Source organism: Cryptotermes secundus, unplaced genomic scaffold (assembly GCF_002891405.2).
Source record: "Cryptotermes secundus unplaced genomic scaffold, Csec_1.0 scaffold391, whole genome shotgun sequence".
Taxonomy (NCBI): Eukaryota; Metazoa; Arthropoda; class Insecta; order Blattodea; family Kalotermitidae; genus Cryptotermes; species Cryptotermes secundus.
The window spans coordinates 2,227,060-2,245,259 of record NW_019737394.1 but is presented as its reverse complement, the minus strand read 5'-3'; the positions used below and the strand labels follow the sequence as shown (position 1 = coordinate 2,245,259).

General features: G+C 37.5%; 1 protein-coding gene across 3 annotated transcripts in view; it reads left to right on the top strand.

The window, feature by feature from the left end:
* The window catches only part of LOC111870306 (serine/threonine-protein phosphatase 4 regulatory subunit 3), a 60,852-nt gene extending 49,210 nt beyond the window's left edge, over positions 1–11,642 (top strand). For all 3 annotated transcript variants that reach the window (XM_023862476.2, XM_023862475.2, XM_033753777.1), the window contains exons 16-17: positions 708–871; positions 8,811–11,642. In XM_023862476.2, the coding sequence (XP_023718244.1) occupies positions 708–871; positions 8,811–8,906 (260 nt within the window). In that variant the 3' untranslated portion in view covers positions 8,907–11,642. The remainder of the gene's footprint in view (positions 1–707; positions 872–8,810) is intronic.
* The last annotated feature ends 6,558 nt before the right edge of the window (positions 11,643–18,200 follow it).

The window sequence follows — 18,200 nt, the reverse complement described above, 5'->3', positions numbered from 1 at the left end:
GAGCAAAGAAAACACATCATTCATAACAGAAACAGCTCGCAATAGCCACAGGAACGTTGCTGCAAGACAGGCATATGTAACGACGACTTAGCGCTCTTAAACGCGTGTGTCATTAAATACAGTCCTCCTGACAACAGGCCAGTGAAAAATCTAACAATCTACAGCAAAACCATCAATTATTATGGGCGTTATAACATACGTGTGCAGCTGGATGAAACATACACGTCGAACCCCCCCAGACGATTTAAATACCTGACGAAACATACACGTCAAACCACGGCAACGGGTTAATACCCTTCAGAATAAACTCCCTCAGTTCATATACACCCATTCTGCTCTTCATGCCAGTGCTGAAAGCACCTCAGAAACTCATTTTTTGAGATCACTACCAGCAACCCCATTATACCACTTTTCATTTGTTCTACATTGCACAACTTGTGATTTTGATAGTTTTTAAGTTTTGGGAATAGAGAAAATGTCCCACTGGATCACAGCTGGTGAGTAGGAAGGGTATCTGTTTTGTGAAATACTGTTTTTCTTATTGCTCCCCAAGCGGGGGGTGGAGGGGGGTGAGGGAGTTACAAGTTGTCTGTTGAAGAAGATTTTCAGTAACCCTTGTTTTCATGCTTGTGTGCATAGGTGTGCTGTTATGTTGATGACTGTATGTTTTTATCCTGATAATGCACAATAAAGTATTTTTCTGTCAGGGAAAATGATTGACAAAAAGCCAGATGGTAGTAGTCCAAAGCTGTTGAATAATAGCAGTAAAGCTGGTAATATCCTTAACAACAACTTGAGCAATAATGCAACAGGAGGCTCACCACCAAGTCCGACACCGGGTGATGTTAAGTCAACAACATTGTTCAAGAAGGTGAGTGAACAGAAGCCATTGAAGTTATACACCAACTAAATTTGCCTGTGATGCATTCCAGGAGGTAGCAGTGGGCTAGACACATGATTGGATTATGAAATTTTGACATGGTAACCTTTTAGAAAACAGCCTGTAGGAAGACCAGAAAAGAGATGAGAGGTTAACTTCAACATTTCAACTCCTCCATGATACGTATGTAATGGCCGTCTTGTAGTGCACTCAATTTCATATGTCGCTTCTTACTACATGTTTCAGCAACATAGTGCCATCTTCAGGTTCGTTATTTACGCTAAGCTATTACATTGGACAGGTTTTAAAAATGTTCTGTCACCCTTCATGTGGCTTGGAAAAGAATTGAACATGTTTTTCCTTTGATGCACAAAATGTGTCATGTCCTTCATGTGTTGGTTGGATTTTTGTTAAGGGATTGTTTTGTCTTGAATGTTCATTAAGGTATTGTATAGTGGAATGTGTGGATGCAAACATTTGTATTATGTTACTACATTGTATTCTTTGAACACTGATGTGTCAGTTGAGATTTTATCAAGGGGCATATCATGTTCATTAAGGAGTCACATAGTGGAGTCTGTAGACAGGAATTTCTGGACGCTGTATATGTTTGTCACATTTTTAAAGAAGCATATTTGCCCTTTGTCCTTACATAGCACACAGTCACATGTTCCATTCTTCTGTATTTACAGTCTCTTGTAATATTGCTGCCTCTGCCACTCTTGCTTGCATAACCCTGCTAGACAAATTAACAGTGTCTGCTGCCTGCTTCTGTTGGGCCCTGACTGATCCCTAGTCAAGAAATGCATTAAGGGTACTTCCAGGAAACTGAAAGCATGTATAGGAGGAAAAGCTGTGTTGAACATAGTGTGTTGTTATTGGGTCTCATGTTTGATGCTGTACTGTATTCAGAACAGACAAGGAGATTGTGTTCTTGATATCACCATGTTTGAAATTATCAGTAATAAATAGAAATTTGAAAGTCAAGACATTGGGAAGTAAGTTACATACCCTGGCTAAAAATAATGGTGATAAATTATGTCAGAAGTATAGAATGAAAATTTCGCTCTTCATTATGCAGCTGTAATTTTCATAGCCTCATTATAATGTGTAAAAATTTACTCTGAAAATTAGTGTTCATGTATTTTGTTCACCACAACTTTCAGACACAATTTTTTGGGGTTAAAAAGATGCATAAATTAAATGACAAAGTATGGTATTAAAAGATGGTGAGTTAATAAATGGAAGCCTGTTACAAAGGGCACTGTTTTCATACCACTGTTGAGCTGCTTGTTGTGAATGTGTGATCACTTTAATTTAAAGTAAAAATTGGAACTGCTGCTGTGGTATACGTTTTGAAAGTTTATTCCCTTGTACACTAGTGTTTTTTTATGTTGTCTGCCTTTTTTATATTATGCAACTTTTGTGTTAGTGCAAACCCTCTTGCTATTGTTAAATCAATGGATTACTCTCCTTGTTTTGTAACTTTATGGTTCTCAGGGTAGCCTTACAGAGGAGTTATGGGGTATAACACTATATAGTCCTTTGAAAGTCAACTGTCATTTCATTGGAACATATCACCTCTTTCATGGTTAAAGAATGGGCCAAACAAGAAGCCAGCATGAAGCAGGTAGCAAGCTGGTATCTTGCTTTGCTTATTCTTGAACCCTAAAGTTCGAGGTGATATGTTCCTCCACAACATCAGTGTACTACACAGCATAATATCCCAGAAGATAGAAAACTTAATACCCACTGCCATGAGAACCTTAAAGACTACAAACTTAAGGCAGTTTGTGGCTTCTGACCATAAAACATATTTGTCTCCCTCATTTTCTTGCTTCTCATTTCTCAGAGCATAATAATGCAGACTGTGCTTTGAAAGCTTAAAAGGATCAAAGGCCTGTTGTATACATATAGCATTCAGATTTATAATGATTTGTAAGTCTTCCATGTGGAGATGAACTCATTTTCAGTTTTTACAAATACAGTATTGACCCCTCTTGATATGACACCATCATGCAAAGCAAAAGTAGTTACCAGAAATTCTTGAAAGTTGAAGAATGAAATGCTAACATTTGAATCAAGATTTATAAATCTTTTTCTCAATTTGATCTCAGATGCTTGAGAATTGCACATGCCTGCTGAATTTGTATATTAGACAGAAAATTTTCCTGCATCAGTACCTGGATAGGGTTTAAACAATGCCATGCTCAGAGGAGGTTAAGATGGATGGTAGGGAAATGGATCGTGACACTGGGAAATGAATGAAAAGGCTCAAGATTGTATCTGATTGTGGTTTTGGGTGTTAGCTCTGTTGAACCTTTGTTCTGTTACCAGAATTATTTGGCTAGTTCTAAATTTTATAATTTTCTTCATTGCTCGTTCATGTGCCAGCCACAGTGGCTGCATGGTCTAAGGCAAGGGTCGCCAAACTACGGCCTGCGATGTGATTTTATCCGGTCAGCCAAAGAATTGTGCAGAAATGCGCCAAGTGAACTAATTTTCCAGTGAGTACAGGTAATTGTGATTCCGAGCGTATTGACCTGACATTATACTGCAGTTCGATGGCTTAGCTGTGGAAAGGTTCTTTCGCACTTCTTTCAGCTCAGGAATGAAATTGATATATTTCTTACCAAGAAAAACAATCACTAACCACTTCTATCAGATACCGAGTGGCTTTGGAAATTAGCATTTTTTGCTGATCTGGTGAACCATAAGAACCATATGAATTTAAAGTTGCAGGATGAAAATAACTTAGTCTGTGATTTATTTGCACTTATCAAGGCATTCAGAGCAAAGCTGATACTTCTGGAAAGCCAAGTGAAAAACTGTAACTTTGTTCATATGCTGTACTGTGCAGAGTTGCATAAAAAGGGTGAAGCAGAATTTCCTTCCTCGCATGCAAATGTAGTCATTTCAGATTTGAAAGAACAATTTCGGAAGCGATTTGCTGATTTGGATTCCAGTGCTCAGGAAATTAGATTGTTTTAAAATCCATTTCACTGTGATGCTGCAGATGTTCCAAGTCAAATTCAAATGGAAATTATTGAACTTCAGGAAAATTATGATATTAAAGACAAATACAAGGAAGGAAATTTGATCGAATTTTATAAATTTCTGAACGCTGAGCAAATTTAAAGAAATTTGCTTGTAAATTTATCTCCATTTTTGGGACGACATATCTGTGTGAACAAACTTTTTTCCCAGACGAAGTACATCAAGTCTAAATACAGGGCAAATTTATCCAATGAACGTTTAAGTCGCTACTTGTGATTAGCGTTTCAAAATTTGAACCTCAATTTAATCAGATTTTAAGAATGAAAAAAGAGTTCCATCATTCACATTAATTGTTTTATTAAATTTGTGATGAAAATATGAGCATTTTCTGCTATTGTCTTTTGTCGTTAATATACGATAATTTATTCTCACGTACTTTGTATTTAGTTTATGAAATTCTGTGCTTTCAACAAAACTCTTATACCTGGAGTTATTAATTTCTCATTTTATCCGGCCCGCTGAAAGTGCTGAATTACCTAATGTGGCCCACGGTTTAAAAAGTTTGGAGACCCCTGGTCTAAGGCATGAATTGTCTTCACCCGCTTGAACACTGGGGTTGTGGGTTTGCATTCTACTCGAGGCATGGACATCGGTGTGCGTTTGTTCTATATGTAGGTAGCGGCTTTCTGACTGGTTGATCCCCTGTCCAAGGAGTCCTGCTGACTTGTTTATAGGACTGAAAAAGTGAGCAGGGTCCAAAGGGCTGTAGAGCCATAGAGCAAGTAAAGAAAGAAAAATATTTCTTCATACATTAACTATTAATTTACACGAAAATCCCAGGAACCTGCTTGTTGACAATGCAGTAAATGAATAATTAACTGCAAAGTCAGTGAAACTCCAATTTAAGGTTTGTTTGGGGATCAGTGATTTTTAACACCAAATTAAGGAAAATTTTAAGTGGACGAAAACCACAATTCTTGATTTGGGTTCATTGAAATTTAATGTTAAATGAAGGAAAATTTATGAAAGAGTTATTAAATTAAAGTGTATTTGATGGAGGATGATAGTTTAGCTGCATTAGTAATGTGGTTGAGTTCATTGTCATAAACCCCTGAAAGGTTGTGTTTCTCCATTTGGGTAAAGCTGGGTATAGAGAGATTGATGCTAGTTATAAAAATGATTGAGTCTGTGTACACGGGCTACACAGCATATCTAGTTATGCTGTCTCCACCAACTTGTGGACCTGACCCTGCTTTCCATCCTTTAACCCAATGTTCTCTCCCCTTTTCTGTAGAACCAAAGACCTAAGGAAGTATCCAACCTGTGATTAATGGTGGTAGTATGAGTCTTGGAAGGAATGCTTATGTTGTGAGTCGCGGTGGCTTAGTTAGGACAAATGGCACTTGACAAACTTGGAATTTTGTTTTAAGTCTTAAATTCTGGTTGTTGCATTTATTGAAAGCCAGAAATTATCAGTGCAGTTTAGTTGACTGTAATGCCTTGCCAGGACAGTTTTAGGGAGAGGGCATAAGCATGCCATAATAGTGTGACATGACTGAAACATTCTCTGCTGCTAGGTAAGAGCTCAGTAAACACACATTGCAGCAGGAGCAGCTCTGCACATGACAATAGAGGAGCTGTTGGGGGTGGTGTTTTCTACGTAGTCCATGCTGAAGCTATACAGCAAGGGCCATCAGAAAAAGTTAATGAGTCAGGACCAGCAGATCATTAGTTGTGGCCATGAGAAATAGTAAGATGGTAGCCAGCCAGCAGTGATGTAAGCATGAGTGCAGAAGAATCTCCATTGTTGAGAACTGTTACCTAGCATAACCTAGTGAAGACATAGAATACTGTGCATGTTGCAGTACAGTGATCTGTAGGGCATATAGATCCATGAAACGATCAGTTCCCTGTAGTTATGAGTTACGAGAGTCCAGTAAATCCAGTGACCAGTTCAAACCCCATGTCTCATCACTAACATATGACTGTAGTTTTCATTTCATACATCCTTTTCCGTTATAATATACAGTTTCTTTATTAAATCTGTCACAACACAACTATATTAATGTACTTGTGTTGTGACAAATTTAATAAAGAAATTGTATGTGACTGTAGCTTTAAGTTAAAGGACATTTGATTGTTGGAACTTAGTATAATGGCCACCTGAAGCTGTAACTATTTTGCTGCATTTTGTGTGAAAAGTGGTCTGTTCTGTATTTAATAGTATGTTACTCTGGAAAACATTACAGAGAATATTTGGTGATATTGAAAGTCATTTGAGTGTTTGTGTAGGTGACATTGTTATATAATTTTTTATCTTTAAAAATCTGAGTTGTGAAATTTGTGCACTTGTGTTTGTTTTACATTTTCTTCTCAGAGTTTGTGCAGTACAATCCATGTAAGTAATAGAGGCATAATATTGGAAATAAACTTCAGTGAAGATATCTTTTGTAGTAGTGAGTAGTGAGCAATTCACTCACTCATGGAGCTGAGCCCTTCTTGAGAAACCACCAATTGTTCAGCTACTCAAGAACTTCCCAGCATTTTATGGAACTCAAAGGTTCATTACCATATTCACAAAAGACTACCACTGGTCCCTATCCTGAGCCAGATCAATCCATCCCATCCCATCCCATCCCATCCTATCTCTCTAAGATCAATTTTAATATTGTCCACCAACTTATGCTTTGGTCTTCCCAGTGGTCTCTTTCCATCAGGCTTTCCCACTAATATCCTATATGTAGTCTTCCTCCTCCCCCCCCCCTTTCATGCTACATGCCTTACCCATCTCATCCTCCTTACTTGATCATTCTAATTATACTTGGAGAAGAATAAAAGTTACGAAGCTCCTCATTATGGAGTTTTCTCCAACCTCCTGCCACTTCATCTCTCTTTTGTCCAAATATTCTCAACACCCTCAGTCTGTGTTCTCCCTTAAAGTCAGAGACCAGGTTTCACACCCATACAGATCCACAAACAAAATTATAGTTTTGTATATTCTAATTTTTATGTTTTTAGACAGCAGATGAGAAGACAAAAGGTTCCGAACTGAATGGTAGCAAGCATTACCCCAGTTCAGTCTCTTAATTTCCTCCTGAATCAGGTTTGATTTGTTATAGTGTTTCCCAAATATCTGAACTGTGCCACGTTTTCAAAACATGTTACCTGACTTTATGTAATGATTTTGCCCTGCATTTTTTGGTGACAAGATAACATATACTTAGTTTTCTCTGTATTTACTTTTAGACCAATCTCCTTACAAGTATCAATTAAATTTGTGTGTTTCTCCTTATGGTATCTATTTTATCACCCAGTAGATTCACATCATCAGCATAGACCAATGTTAATGTGTCCAATTTAATTTCAGTCCCTTCTGGTTTTATTGGACCTTCCTAATGGCATATTCAAAAGCAAAGTTGAAAAGCAGTGGCAATAAAGCATTTCCTTGTTTTAGACCATTCTGGATGGGAAAATTATCAGACAAATATTTGGCTATAAGGCCTTTATATACGTTTTGTTTAAGCACTTTCTAATCTGCCTAACTAGTTTCATGGATAAATTCTAGGTGAATTATGTACAGTACTTCCCTCCTAACTGAATCATAGACTTTCTTGAAGTCTACAAATAGCTGATGTGCTGTCTCATCATACTTCCATTTTTTCTCCAGTGTCTGACGAATGCAAAAATCTGATCCATAGTTGATCTTTTACATAGAAACCCACACTGATGATCCTCAGTAATTTCATGTATGTTTGGACTTAACCTTGAGAACAGAATATTGGATAAAATTTTGTATGAAGTCTGTAGCAGTGATATTCCCTGATAATTACTACAGTCAGTGTTGTTACCATTCTTGTGAACTGGTACAATAATAGATTCCTTCCACTGATCAGGCAGTTTTTCCTTATTCCAAATAGAATTAGCTTATGGATCTTAGAACGTAATATTTCACCTCCTGCTGGAATTTGATCACTACCTGGTGATCTATACCTTTTCAATTTTGCAATAGCAATTTCAACCTCAGGTGCCAACAGGTCAGTTGTCCGTATTTCTGTCTGCCTAACATCACTTACCCTGTGTACATTCAATAACTGAGAGAAGTAGTTCCTCCACCTATTCAAAATGTGGGAATCTGCAAGCAGATCACCATTCTCATCCTTCACTAAGTTACTTCTAGGTTGGAAACCCCTCTTGAAGTTATTTATTCCTCTATACAGGTCTCTAGTGTTCTTGTTCTTACTGTTCATTGCAAGCTCAACAATTTAAGTCTTTCAGATATTCCCTCTTTCTATTCCTGAAATGCCTGGTGATTTCATGTCTTAACATTGTTCAGATTATCGTCATTTATATTGCTTGGATCCTGTAACCATTGCAGTTAGGCTTGTTTCCTTTGCTCTGATAATTTTGAGCATCATTTGTCAAACCATGGCTTATGCTTCTTCAGTTCATAATAACCTAGACTCTCTTTGGGAGAAATTTTGATATTCTCTCTGATAATTTCCCAAAGCTTTATTAACGTCCACCTCAGTTTTCCAAAGCTGCGAACCTATTTGCGATTTCAACACGATACTGGTTCTTATCCTCTACCTCGCTTAATTTCTTGAGATTGAACCTCTCCACATGAACTCTGTGTGTTATTTGTTTGCTCACTGCCAGTCTCTCCCTAACCTTTGCCAGCACCTGCTAGTGGTCAGTATCATAATATGCTGCCCTGCATGATCGGATATCAAGTATAATTGAATGCCATCTGTCTCTCAAAATACGGTCAGTTTGATTGTGTGTCTTCCCATCAGGAGACATCCAAGTAAATTTATGAATCTTATGATGGGAAACATTGTACTTTTGACAGTAAATTTTTTGATGTGGCAAAGTTAGTAGTAAGCAGTTTCTGTGGGAAATTCCTCTTAATATGATGATTTACAACATTCCATAGGCTTTGGTGGACTATGAGGGAGATTCGGATGAAGAGGAGGAGGAAGATGGTGGCGATGTCCTGTCCCCTTCACCCAAGCGTGCCAGACTCACATAGTGCTTCGCCAGCAAAACATGACAGTGAAGTGGCAGTTGCTGACCTTGTGCCTGAATGTGTTGTGAATGCTTGGATATGTCCAAGTTCAGTCCAGGTGTGAGGGCAGTGAAACAGCTCATATTTTGTTCCTCAATTAATGGAAGCAACACCTTATTTAAAGGGGGTAGGCATGACTTGTGACTGAGCCGCCTGAAGGGTTGCAGCTTTCCGTGAACAAAGAGTGGTGTCAGTGGTTAAAGTGTGGAAATATTGACAAGGGTTTTATAGTTGAGTGTATGATCTCTTACAGACTGCATCACCAGCAGTGGCAGTGGGGGTGTTTCATGCCAGATGGACTGTACAGTATAAGGTGAATGTGTATCAAAGATTTATTGCAAGAATGCATTAAAGACTATACAATTTGTAAGATGCCTCTCAAAATTAGATTAAAGTATTAAGGAAGGCATCTATTAATATCAAAGCATAGTAGTTGATAATATGCTCCTGTCTGCATAGCAATGTTATGAATGAATTGATCCAACGAATCCTGGTCCAGCACTGCCACACATATCACTCATCCATCACTTCGCTTTGGTTTGGATTGGCAGACCTGTCAGATGACATCAGGCTGCTATATGTCTGGTGTCATTGTGTCTTACAGCATAATTGATGTCTGTAATTAAAGCTGTATACATTTATTGATTCTTAAATTGGCTTGTCTGATAACAGAATTAATTTCGGTTAGAATATGCATGTACTAATGACACTGTTCTTAGAACAGTTATAATGCACTGATAGGTCAGGAAAGTACTATTTCCAGATCTGTCTTTTGTGTTATGTCTTGTTCATTATAAAATTGATTTTTTAATACAAGGAAACTAAGCTGTAGCAGGCATCAGTACATGGTATGTGTATTCATCATCATGATTCAGAAGTGTTATTTCTTTCAGTTGTTTACATTCGTCGAGTTTTGTTTGCCACTGAACACATTTTATAGAAATAAGTAAATAAGCCACAGTGTTTCATTCTGTTATAGAAGAAAGTTTTAAATAGTGAATCCAAGAGCCTGAAGTAAATAAATTGATTTGTAACTCCTAGTGAATGACATGCTCTGTACTAGATGCAGCTTTTAGTGCTAATAGTTTTGCAGACACTCCACATTTTGTGAAAAACTTGCATTTTTGAATGAAATCCATTCTTATAAAATCCGTAATATGAATAGTGTTCGGCTCAGAGTTAGGATACTGCTGTTATTTTTAAATAGGCTGGTAGAAATGTTGTAACACAGTGAAATATTTGTTGATATGACTCGTAATTCCAGTACTGGTTTATTCTGAATATACAATCATTCTATTTCTGACTCATGAAGATTCTTTTATTATTTATAAGATTTTATAGTTCCATATGAGATTTGGAAGCAGTACTTTGATGATGTGTGTGTGTTTCTGCAGCTAGCTTATTGCACAGTAATAATGTTTTGTTTTGTTCATATTGACTGCAGGTGAGAGAAGTTGTGTCCAGAGAATATACAGGTTATTTGTTCAGTGTTGTCTCTCTTTATTCTTCATAAGTTCTAGAAGGTTCCAGAAGTTTGTAGTTCTTTATAAATAGCTCTGGATGAACAATGTAATTTTGTCCTCTCATCTTGATTTCTCTCTGTACATAAGGTACAATACCTTTTGACCGTTTTACATCTTAGAATTGTTTTTCTTTTATGTCGTATTACATATAAGACATTAACATCTTTTCCACAGTTATATCACACTGTTTGAAACTTTAAGGTGAAAGTAGTAAGAAAGCTATTCTTATTCAAATCCGTTGTGTCAGGTGAGAAACATATTTGTTTTATAAATATATATGATTATTTTTGGTATGGTGAAGTATGAAAATTCATCCCCCCCATGTACCTAATTGATTCTATTATCAGACAGTATAAGAATTTGAAAATGTAGATACAAAGCAGGAAAGCTCAGGCATCATAACCACAACGTTGTGGATGGTATTTTAGAAACTTTAACTATAAGTATATTGTGGAAGTGTAAGTGTTCCTTGAGCATGAACCATAGCAGAAGTTGTGAATTTCTTAGTACAGTTTCCCATACTATTTTATATTACAACTACTACACAAATTAAATCAGGAAAGTAGATAGCAAAAATGTGTGGGGTATAATTAATGTTGTAGTTTTGTTCCGAGAGTTCAAGACCTTCAGTGGAACGTGAGAGTGAAGTGAAGTGTACATTGACACTTGTGCATGTGGCATGCATCTGGTCCATCCATTGTGTGCCGAGCAATAGAGAATTGTGGGAACAGGGTTGCATGCTGCGGTTTGAAACGCTGTACAGTACCTGAGTACCAGACCAGGATGAAACTCCTAATTTTTTTCATAGTAAATAGGGCAATGGATTTATACTGTAGAGGTTGTAGACTGTTTTGTCTTTATATTTTTTGTTGGAAAGCTCATAATCATAGAAAAGTAAAAATATCTGTCTGTTATTTTGACTTGTTCCTAAATTTCACATGTATTTCTGTCCTAGTAGATTGAGGATTCATTTATTTTAATTTTCCATGGAAGTCACTATTGCAATATTGTTAACTCTGACAAGGATAAAAGTTCCAATGTGCCAGGGTGGAGTACATGCTGGAGTAAGGAAATAAAAATATTAGAAACATGATTGCACGTTTTAGCGATGCATATTAAGAGTTCTACAATTTATGGTGTGTTCCATTCCATTTTGTGATGCCAGTTGAAGAGGTTACAAAATAGCAGGAACATCACTCATTTCTGTTTTTACTCTAAACTAATTTTGAGGGCCAGCATTATTTATCCTGTTGACTTCTTGTAGGCAACAGGAGGCTTAGCATTCTTGCTCATAAATTTTGCACAAAATAAATATGATCCTGTAATGGAGAGCCAGTGTACCATACTGAGTTGAGTGTTCGTGTACATTTTCATTGCGCAAACTGGCAGTTCATGTTGCTCCCCTATGTTTCTGTACTTTGTGTAGGTGTATAAAGTAGCTGGACATATTTTGTTTTTATTGTGCTTCTTGTTTCTGCCCTGTCAGTTTCTGTTTGGGCTGATTTAAAAACCTTGTGTTTTGAATCATCGCAGACAACACATTACAGCTGTAGTGCATTGCCATCGACATATAGGGAGTCTGGGAGTAGTGCATGCCACAGAAAGTGGCTCTTGGAAATCTGTATATCTGTTCCATTGTCCCCAGCTCTCTCTACCTGTCCCAGAGGAGCTGAAGCTGGATCGAGATACCTCGGCTGTTTTGCTCCCCTTGACTTCATCACTCATCTTTCTAACATATTGCCATTGCTATAGGCTTCATGTTTTGTAGCGTCATAATGGCGGAAATTTTTAATTGTAAATTGTAACCAAGTTATATTCAAGAATAAAAGAGAATATTAATGTAAAATATGTGTTTTGTAAAAAGAACCTTGTGCACATGAAATATCATTTGAATATGAAGTTGCATGTTTTATATTATACATTTTAGTCTGGTTGTGAAAGTTTTCAGTGACCGTAATTTATTTCTTTTCTGGTAGGACTGTGCCAGTGCTTTCCATTTTGATGTCAATTAAGATGCACTGTGAAAATTTAGCTCTTGTTCATTCACTGCACTTTAATGTGTTCAGAGCTGTATAAATGTAAGATGGTTGACTGGTTTTAATACTGCAACTGCATTTGCTGATATAACAGCCATATATTCCTCACTTAGTCTTTTTTAAGGGTCCAAAATGATTTTAAGAATCCCATTTTGGAACCTTTATATTCATCCTTGGATGTCTGACTGGCTGTCTGTCTACCGAGTTCAATCATGACTTGAAATACCGTAAACACTTAGTACAGGAACTTAACGCTGTTATTTATATTAGTGATTTTCCTCAAACTGTTTGCTTAAAGCCAGGGTAATACCTTAAATAGGTCACACACAACCAATTCCTTCCACATCCTCATGAGTCCATCATTCACAAATTATCCTACCATTTGACACTGCATAACCTAAGTAATTAAGGAAAGTGTCACTAAATAGATAAAGAATCAATGAATTGATGGTAGCATGGCTACCTTTAGTTCTTACTAGTTTGTGTATATAAATGTGTGATGTCAGGCCTGGGAAGAGTTTGAAAGATGAACACCTTTAGCTGTAAAGGAACAGGTCTTAAGATCCGAGACTTGTTTATATTCATGAAGAAGAAATATACGAGGGTCAGTCAAGAAGTTCCCGGAATATTGGTATAGCACTCTAATGGTAGGACATATGACAACGCTTACCTAATCACTTCAAAGTAGGACCTTTGCGCGTGCACACACTTGCTCCATCGATCCTGCCATTGTTGGAACTAGTGGTGGAAAGGTTCTTTTTCAATCTTCCGGAGCTCAGCTGTCGCATTCAATTTGATGTCCTCCATGGTTGCGAAATGTGTCTCCTTGAGGCATATTTTCAGAGTAGGGAACAGCCAAAAGTCGCTTGGAGCGAGATCCGGAGAGTACGGTGGTTGAGTGATGACAGGAATGTTTTTCATGGTGAGGAATTGCTGCACAACAAGCGATGTGTGGCTCGGTGCGTTACTGTGATGCAGAAACCACTGTCCCTGCCACTTACTGCGCCTCTCCCTCTGAACCGCATTGCGCAACCTCTTCAAAACTTGCATGTGGAAATGGCCAGTAACAGTCTGTCCAGGCGGTATGAACTCATGGAGCACAAAACCATCGATGTCAGAGAATGCAATGAGCATCACTTTGTCTTTTTGTCTGACGAGGCATGCTTTTTTTTGGCCGGGGGACGACGCTGTGTGCCACGCCAATGACTGCATCTTCGTCTCCGGGTTGTAGGCAAACACCAATGACTCATCACCAGTGACGATCTTGAGAAACGTCGGGTCCTGCATACTTTTGTCAAACAGATCGCCAGCGACCATCATGCAACATTCCATCTGATCTGTGATCAGCTGCCTCGGAACAAACTTCGCACTGACGCATCTCATCTTCAGATCATCAGACAAAATGGCATGAATGGATCCATGAGAGATACCAACTTCTTGCTTCAACTCCACGATGGTCGTTCTTCAATCACATCGAATCAGTTGTTGCACTTTTCCAATCATTTCTTCAGTTCTGGATGTCGAAGGTCTCCCACTGTGCTGGTCATTCTCTGACGTCTCCTGCCCATTCTTAAACTGGGAGAACCAGTCGTAAACTGCGGATTTCTTTAGTGAAGTATTATGTTACTCCTGATGTTATCGATGTCATCAAAATACCTTCCTTCCAACATTTCCTTTATCTTTTTTGCACACACCTTCCTCATATTAAGGTCTTCAGTTAAGATTTTCCTGTTTCTCTCTTGATGTTCACTTGCTCTGCTATGCTCCTGACAGTCCTCTGACAATTTTCACACACAATTTGATGAAATTTTTCAATGTTTTCTTCAGTTCTGCTCGTTTCTGGCTGTCCTGTTCTGTTTTTATCATTGACACGTGTCACCCACTCATAAACTGCTCTTTCCTTCATAGCATTATCCCCATAAACTTGCACTAACATCTCTCTGATTTCACTTCCACTTTTGCCAAATTTAACAAGAAATTTAATGTTCATTCCTTGGTCTAATTCAAGCTCTGACATTCTTGCGAAGGCACACCAGTACACACTTGGACAATAATAGATGCCACTCAGAAAGAGACTGCCATAGATCAACAACAACACAGCTGTGAAATGCTGATATGCCACCATCATCAAACCGTACTGAGGTTTCTTCCCACTGCTACCACAGCAACCACATGGCGAGTTCGCGAACTTTGTCAGACCTCATACTTGTGTGAAATGAGATAAATATTTTTTCCCTCATGAGTAGATCTGTTTATATTCTTGGGAAGTGAGATAAGCATCTTACCATCGTGTGGAGATCTGTGAAAGGCTTAAGCTTCACATTACAGAAGTAGGAATCAGATGTTTAAGTCATTGCTAATATAGTATGGACCCAGATTTTTGTATGAATTTTGCTGCATTGAAGTGACTGTTTATTCTTGTGAAATGAACAGGAACATGAAGCCATAATCCAGTGTTCATATACAACACAAGCTGAATATACCTCAGACAATATAAAGTGTCCAATATAATCTTAAAAGGTCACTGATCCACCTCATGTATTTTTTGGCCTCTTTGTTGTATATGTGATGAGGGCATGAATTGTATATGCTAAAGGTGCCAAGTGTTGATACTGTTTGCCAGTTAAAATAACCATTATAATATTTATCTTAGTTCTGAATCACTAATTTGATTAAATAGCAGGTGAGAATTATATTTCAGTATATTGTGAATGACAGTTGCAAAAATTATGGAGCAAACTCCTTAGTATCTGGCATGTATGGTGATGGGTTTTCTGGTTACATGTATTTGCTGAATGCAGGAAAATAACTCTTAGGGAAACACAATACAAAGTCGAACAATATATTCATACTTTATTTCATGCACTGGAGTCTTCCTAGGCAACTTAGCAGATTGATGAGTGAAAGATTTTGGATACATACAGTGTAACTTGGTCACAGATACAACTAAACTGTGCTGCGATGGCACCAACATGAAGGAGGATATGTTAGTGCTGCTAGTGGTAGCTTGGAGAACTACCACACACTGGATGACAGGGAGCTTACTGTAGGTCATTAAGAACACCATATAATAAGAAAGACCATGTAACGAATTTTGTACAGTTTGTGAATATTCAAAACAATGTTTAGACTATGTCGGGATTTGGTATGAGTTATATGAATGCAGGTATGTAGCTGGTAAAGATGGTTATGTAATTGGTGAATATTCAGGAAAGTGATTGGTATATCCTTTAGTATGAATGTGATAGCTGATAAAGAGGATTGTATAAGTGCAGGCCTATTTAAAATGTTAATATTGTTTTGAGAACTTATGTCTTTGAAGTGTCTGTGAGATGCCAGGAAGAAAGTTGGTTTAAAAATAAATGCATTGAAAATTAAATTATGTTGATGTTTTGATACCAGAGTGCAGCATAATATTGTAATACAAATGTAGCTAATAAATGTTTTAAATGTGAGAATATTTGTAACATGTCAAAATTACATTCACAGAGATATTAGGAGTAGTCTGAATTCAGGAAATGCTTGCTACTGTTGTATTCAGTATGTTTTATCTTGCATCTGCAGTCAGAAAATATAATTAAAGGAAATTTAGGTGAATGAATCATAGCATGCATGGTGATAATGAGAACACCAAATTTTAGTCTGAACCTTTGAAGAGCAGTTGGTAGTCTTAGGCATATATGTCAGTACAGTATTAAAATGTATCTTGAAGAAGTAACGTGGGAGGGTGTGCAGGATCAGGTGAAGGTGCATTGGCATTATGAATGTGGTACCATAAAGTCAGGGGATTTCTTGACTAAGAAAGTGGCTGTCAGCTTCTGCAGAATAACAGCTCTATGGAGTGAGTTAACACGTTTTGGAAGTAAGAGGATTGTATCTGCAGAGTAATAAAAAAAGGGGAGAATGTTTATGTACCACATGATTTAATTAATTCATTTATGATTATTAGATGATTTTGAAAGGATGTGAAAGGAAGCAGTTTTGGCCTAGTTTGAGGTTGGACTTACACATGTTACCAACAAGTTTCAGTTGCAAAACACGTTACAATGCCAATACTTGCCTGGCGAAGGAAATCTTCAGCCTCAAGATAGTTAGTGTCCTGGCCGAGATTCAACACACTGGAACCAATTTGCTTAGTAAAAAACATGAAGAATTAATAGTATATTTGTGTAGTCTGGTAAATGGATAATTATGTGATTAAATGAGCGATGGCTGATACCAAATTACTGAAGAAGAGTTGTGACATGTTGAACAGAGCTTAGACTTGTTCATCAGGTACACTGATTAGTAGGGTTGGTATCTTCAGTTATTTAGGGGGGAATTACATTTGTTTTACATGAAAAATTTGAACTTACATGTGTGCTGGCACAGTGCTACTGTTTTAGTTCCTGGTGAAGGGTAGCCCATGAATTACAATGAAATATTTGTTTCTTGTGATTTTTGAACTGTTATGAATCAGTTTAAATGCAGTTACCCTCCACTGCAATTTAATTAATTGTAAGATACAGTATATTTATATATAACTATAATCATTTTAATTTCTGCTTGGAAATTTGTTTCTATTGAAAAACCATGACTCAACAAGACAGATTTATGGGCTTCTGTTTTGGACCTTCCATGACAATTCTGTGTTTCACTGTTGAATGATGTGATGATAACCAGGTAAAATATAATTAACATATTTTGTTAATATGAGCATATACTGAGCTAGACATGGTTGTTCAGAGCAGATTGCCTCTTTAATGTGAACATTTTGTAATTTAGTGTCTTATCATGCACACATCAGGCACTAACTTGTCTTGTGGAGTCATGTTTGGATATGTTTTATTGTACTGTACTTAGGTTTGTGCAGTTCTCTTAGCAGTAATAATACGAAGTGATGTGTGCTTGTATTTTGCTAGGATCACTAAATAGTTAGAAAACATATCCACTAAACATTGTAAGTTTTATGAGTGAGTATATATGTGCCATCATACTGTTCACATTTGTTTATTTATAGCATTCTTTGCACAAGGCATTATACATTTCATATAATTTGTTATAATGACAGTGTTTTCAGTGTAATAGCAGCAGATGGCTTATATTATGGGTAAGTTATTTTATGTACTGTTGTGCATGTCTGGTTAGTGATACTACAGTGTGTGTGTATGCTACTGACAGTACTTGCACATGACACACTGCAGACTGATTGCTCTACAGTTTGTTTCAGAAGTAGAAAAGCGCACTCTAATGTTGTATGCAGTCTATGCACAAATTGTGTAAACTGAACACATTGGGAAGGTCATGCCTGCCCATTTGCATATTTCATCCTCAAAAATGTACCAAATCAATTTTGAAAAATTTGGTATTGGGGGGCCTGCACTAAATATGATGCATGTTATGCCGTGGTGACAGGGGGCGTGGAGGTATCCCACCGCTGGCACCATCTGTACTGCAGTCACAGGGGGGTGAGGCCTAGAAAACTGCTAAATTCCTCGATCATTGCTCCATTGGCTAGGGGCACACTGTTCACGGGGCTTGTCAGGAGGGTGCAGGTGCGAAATGTGGGAAGGGAGGAAATCGCAACAACAAAAACCCACATCCTCACCATATGCTACCCTATATTAGTATAAACAATCAATACACAACTATATACATTTTAGTAATATCACAATTAAAGAGCCGACTGTTGTCGGATTACACATTGAACCTTCTTAGAC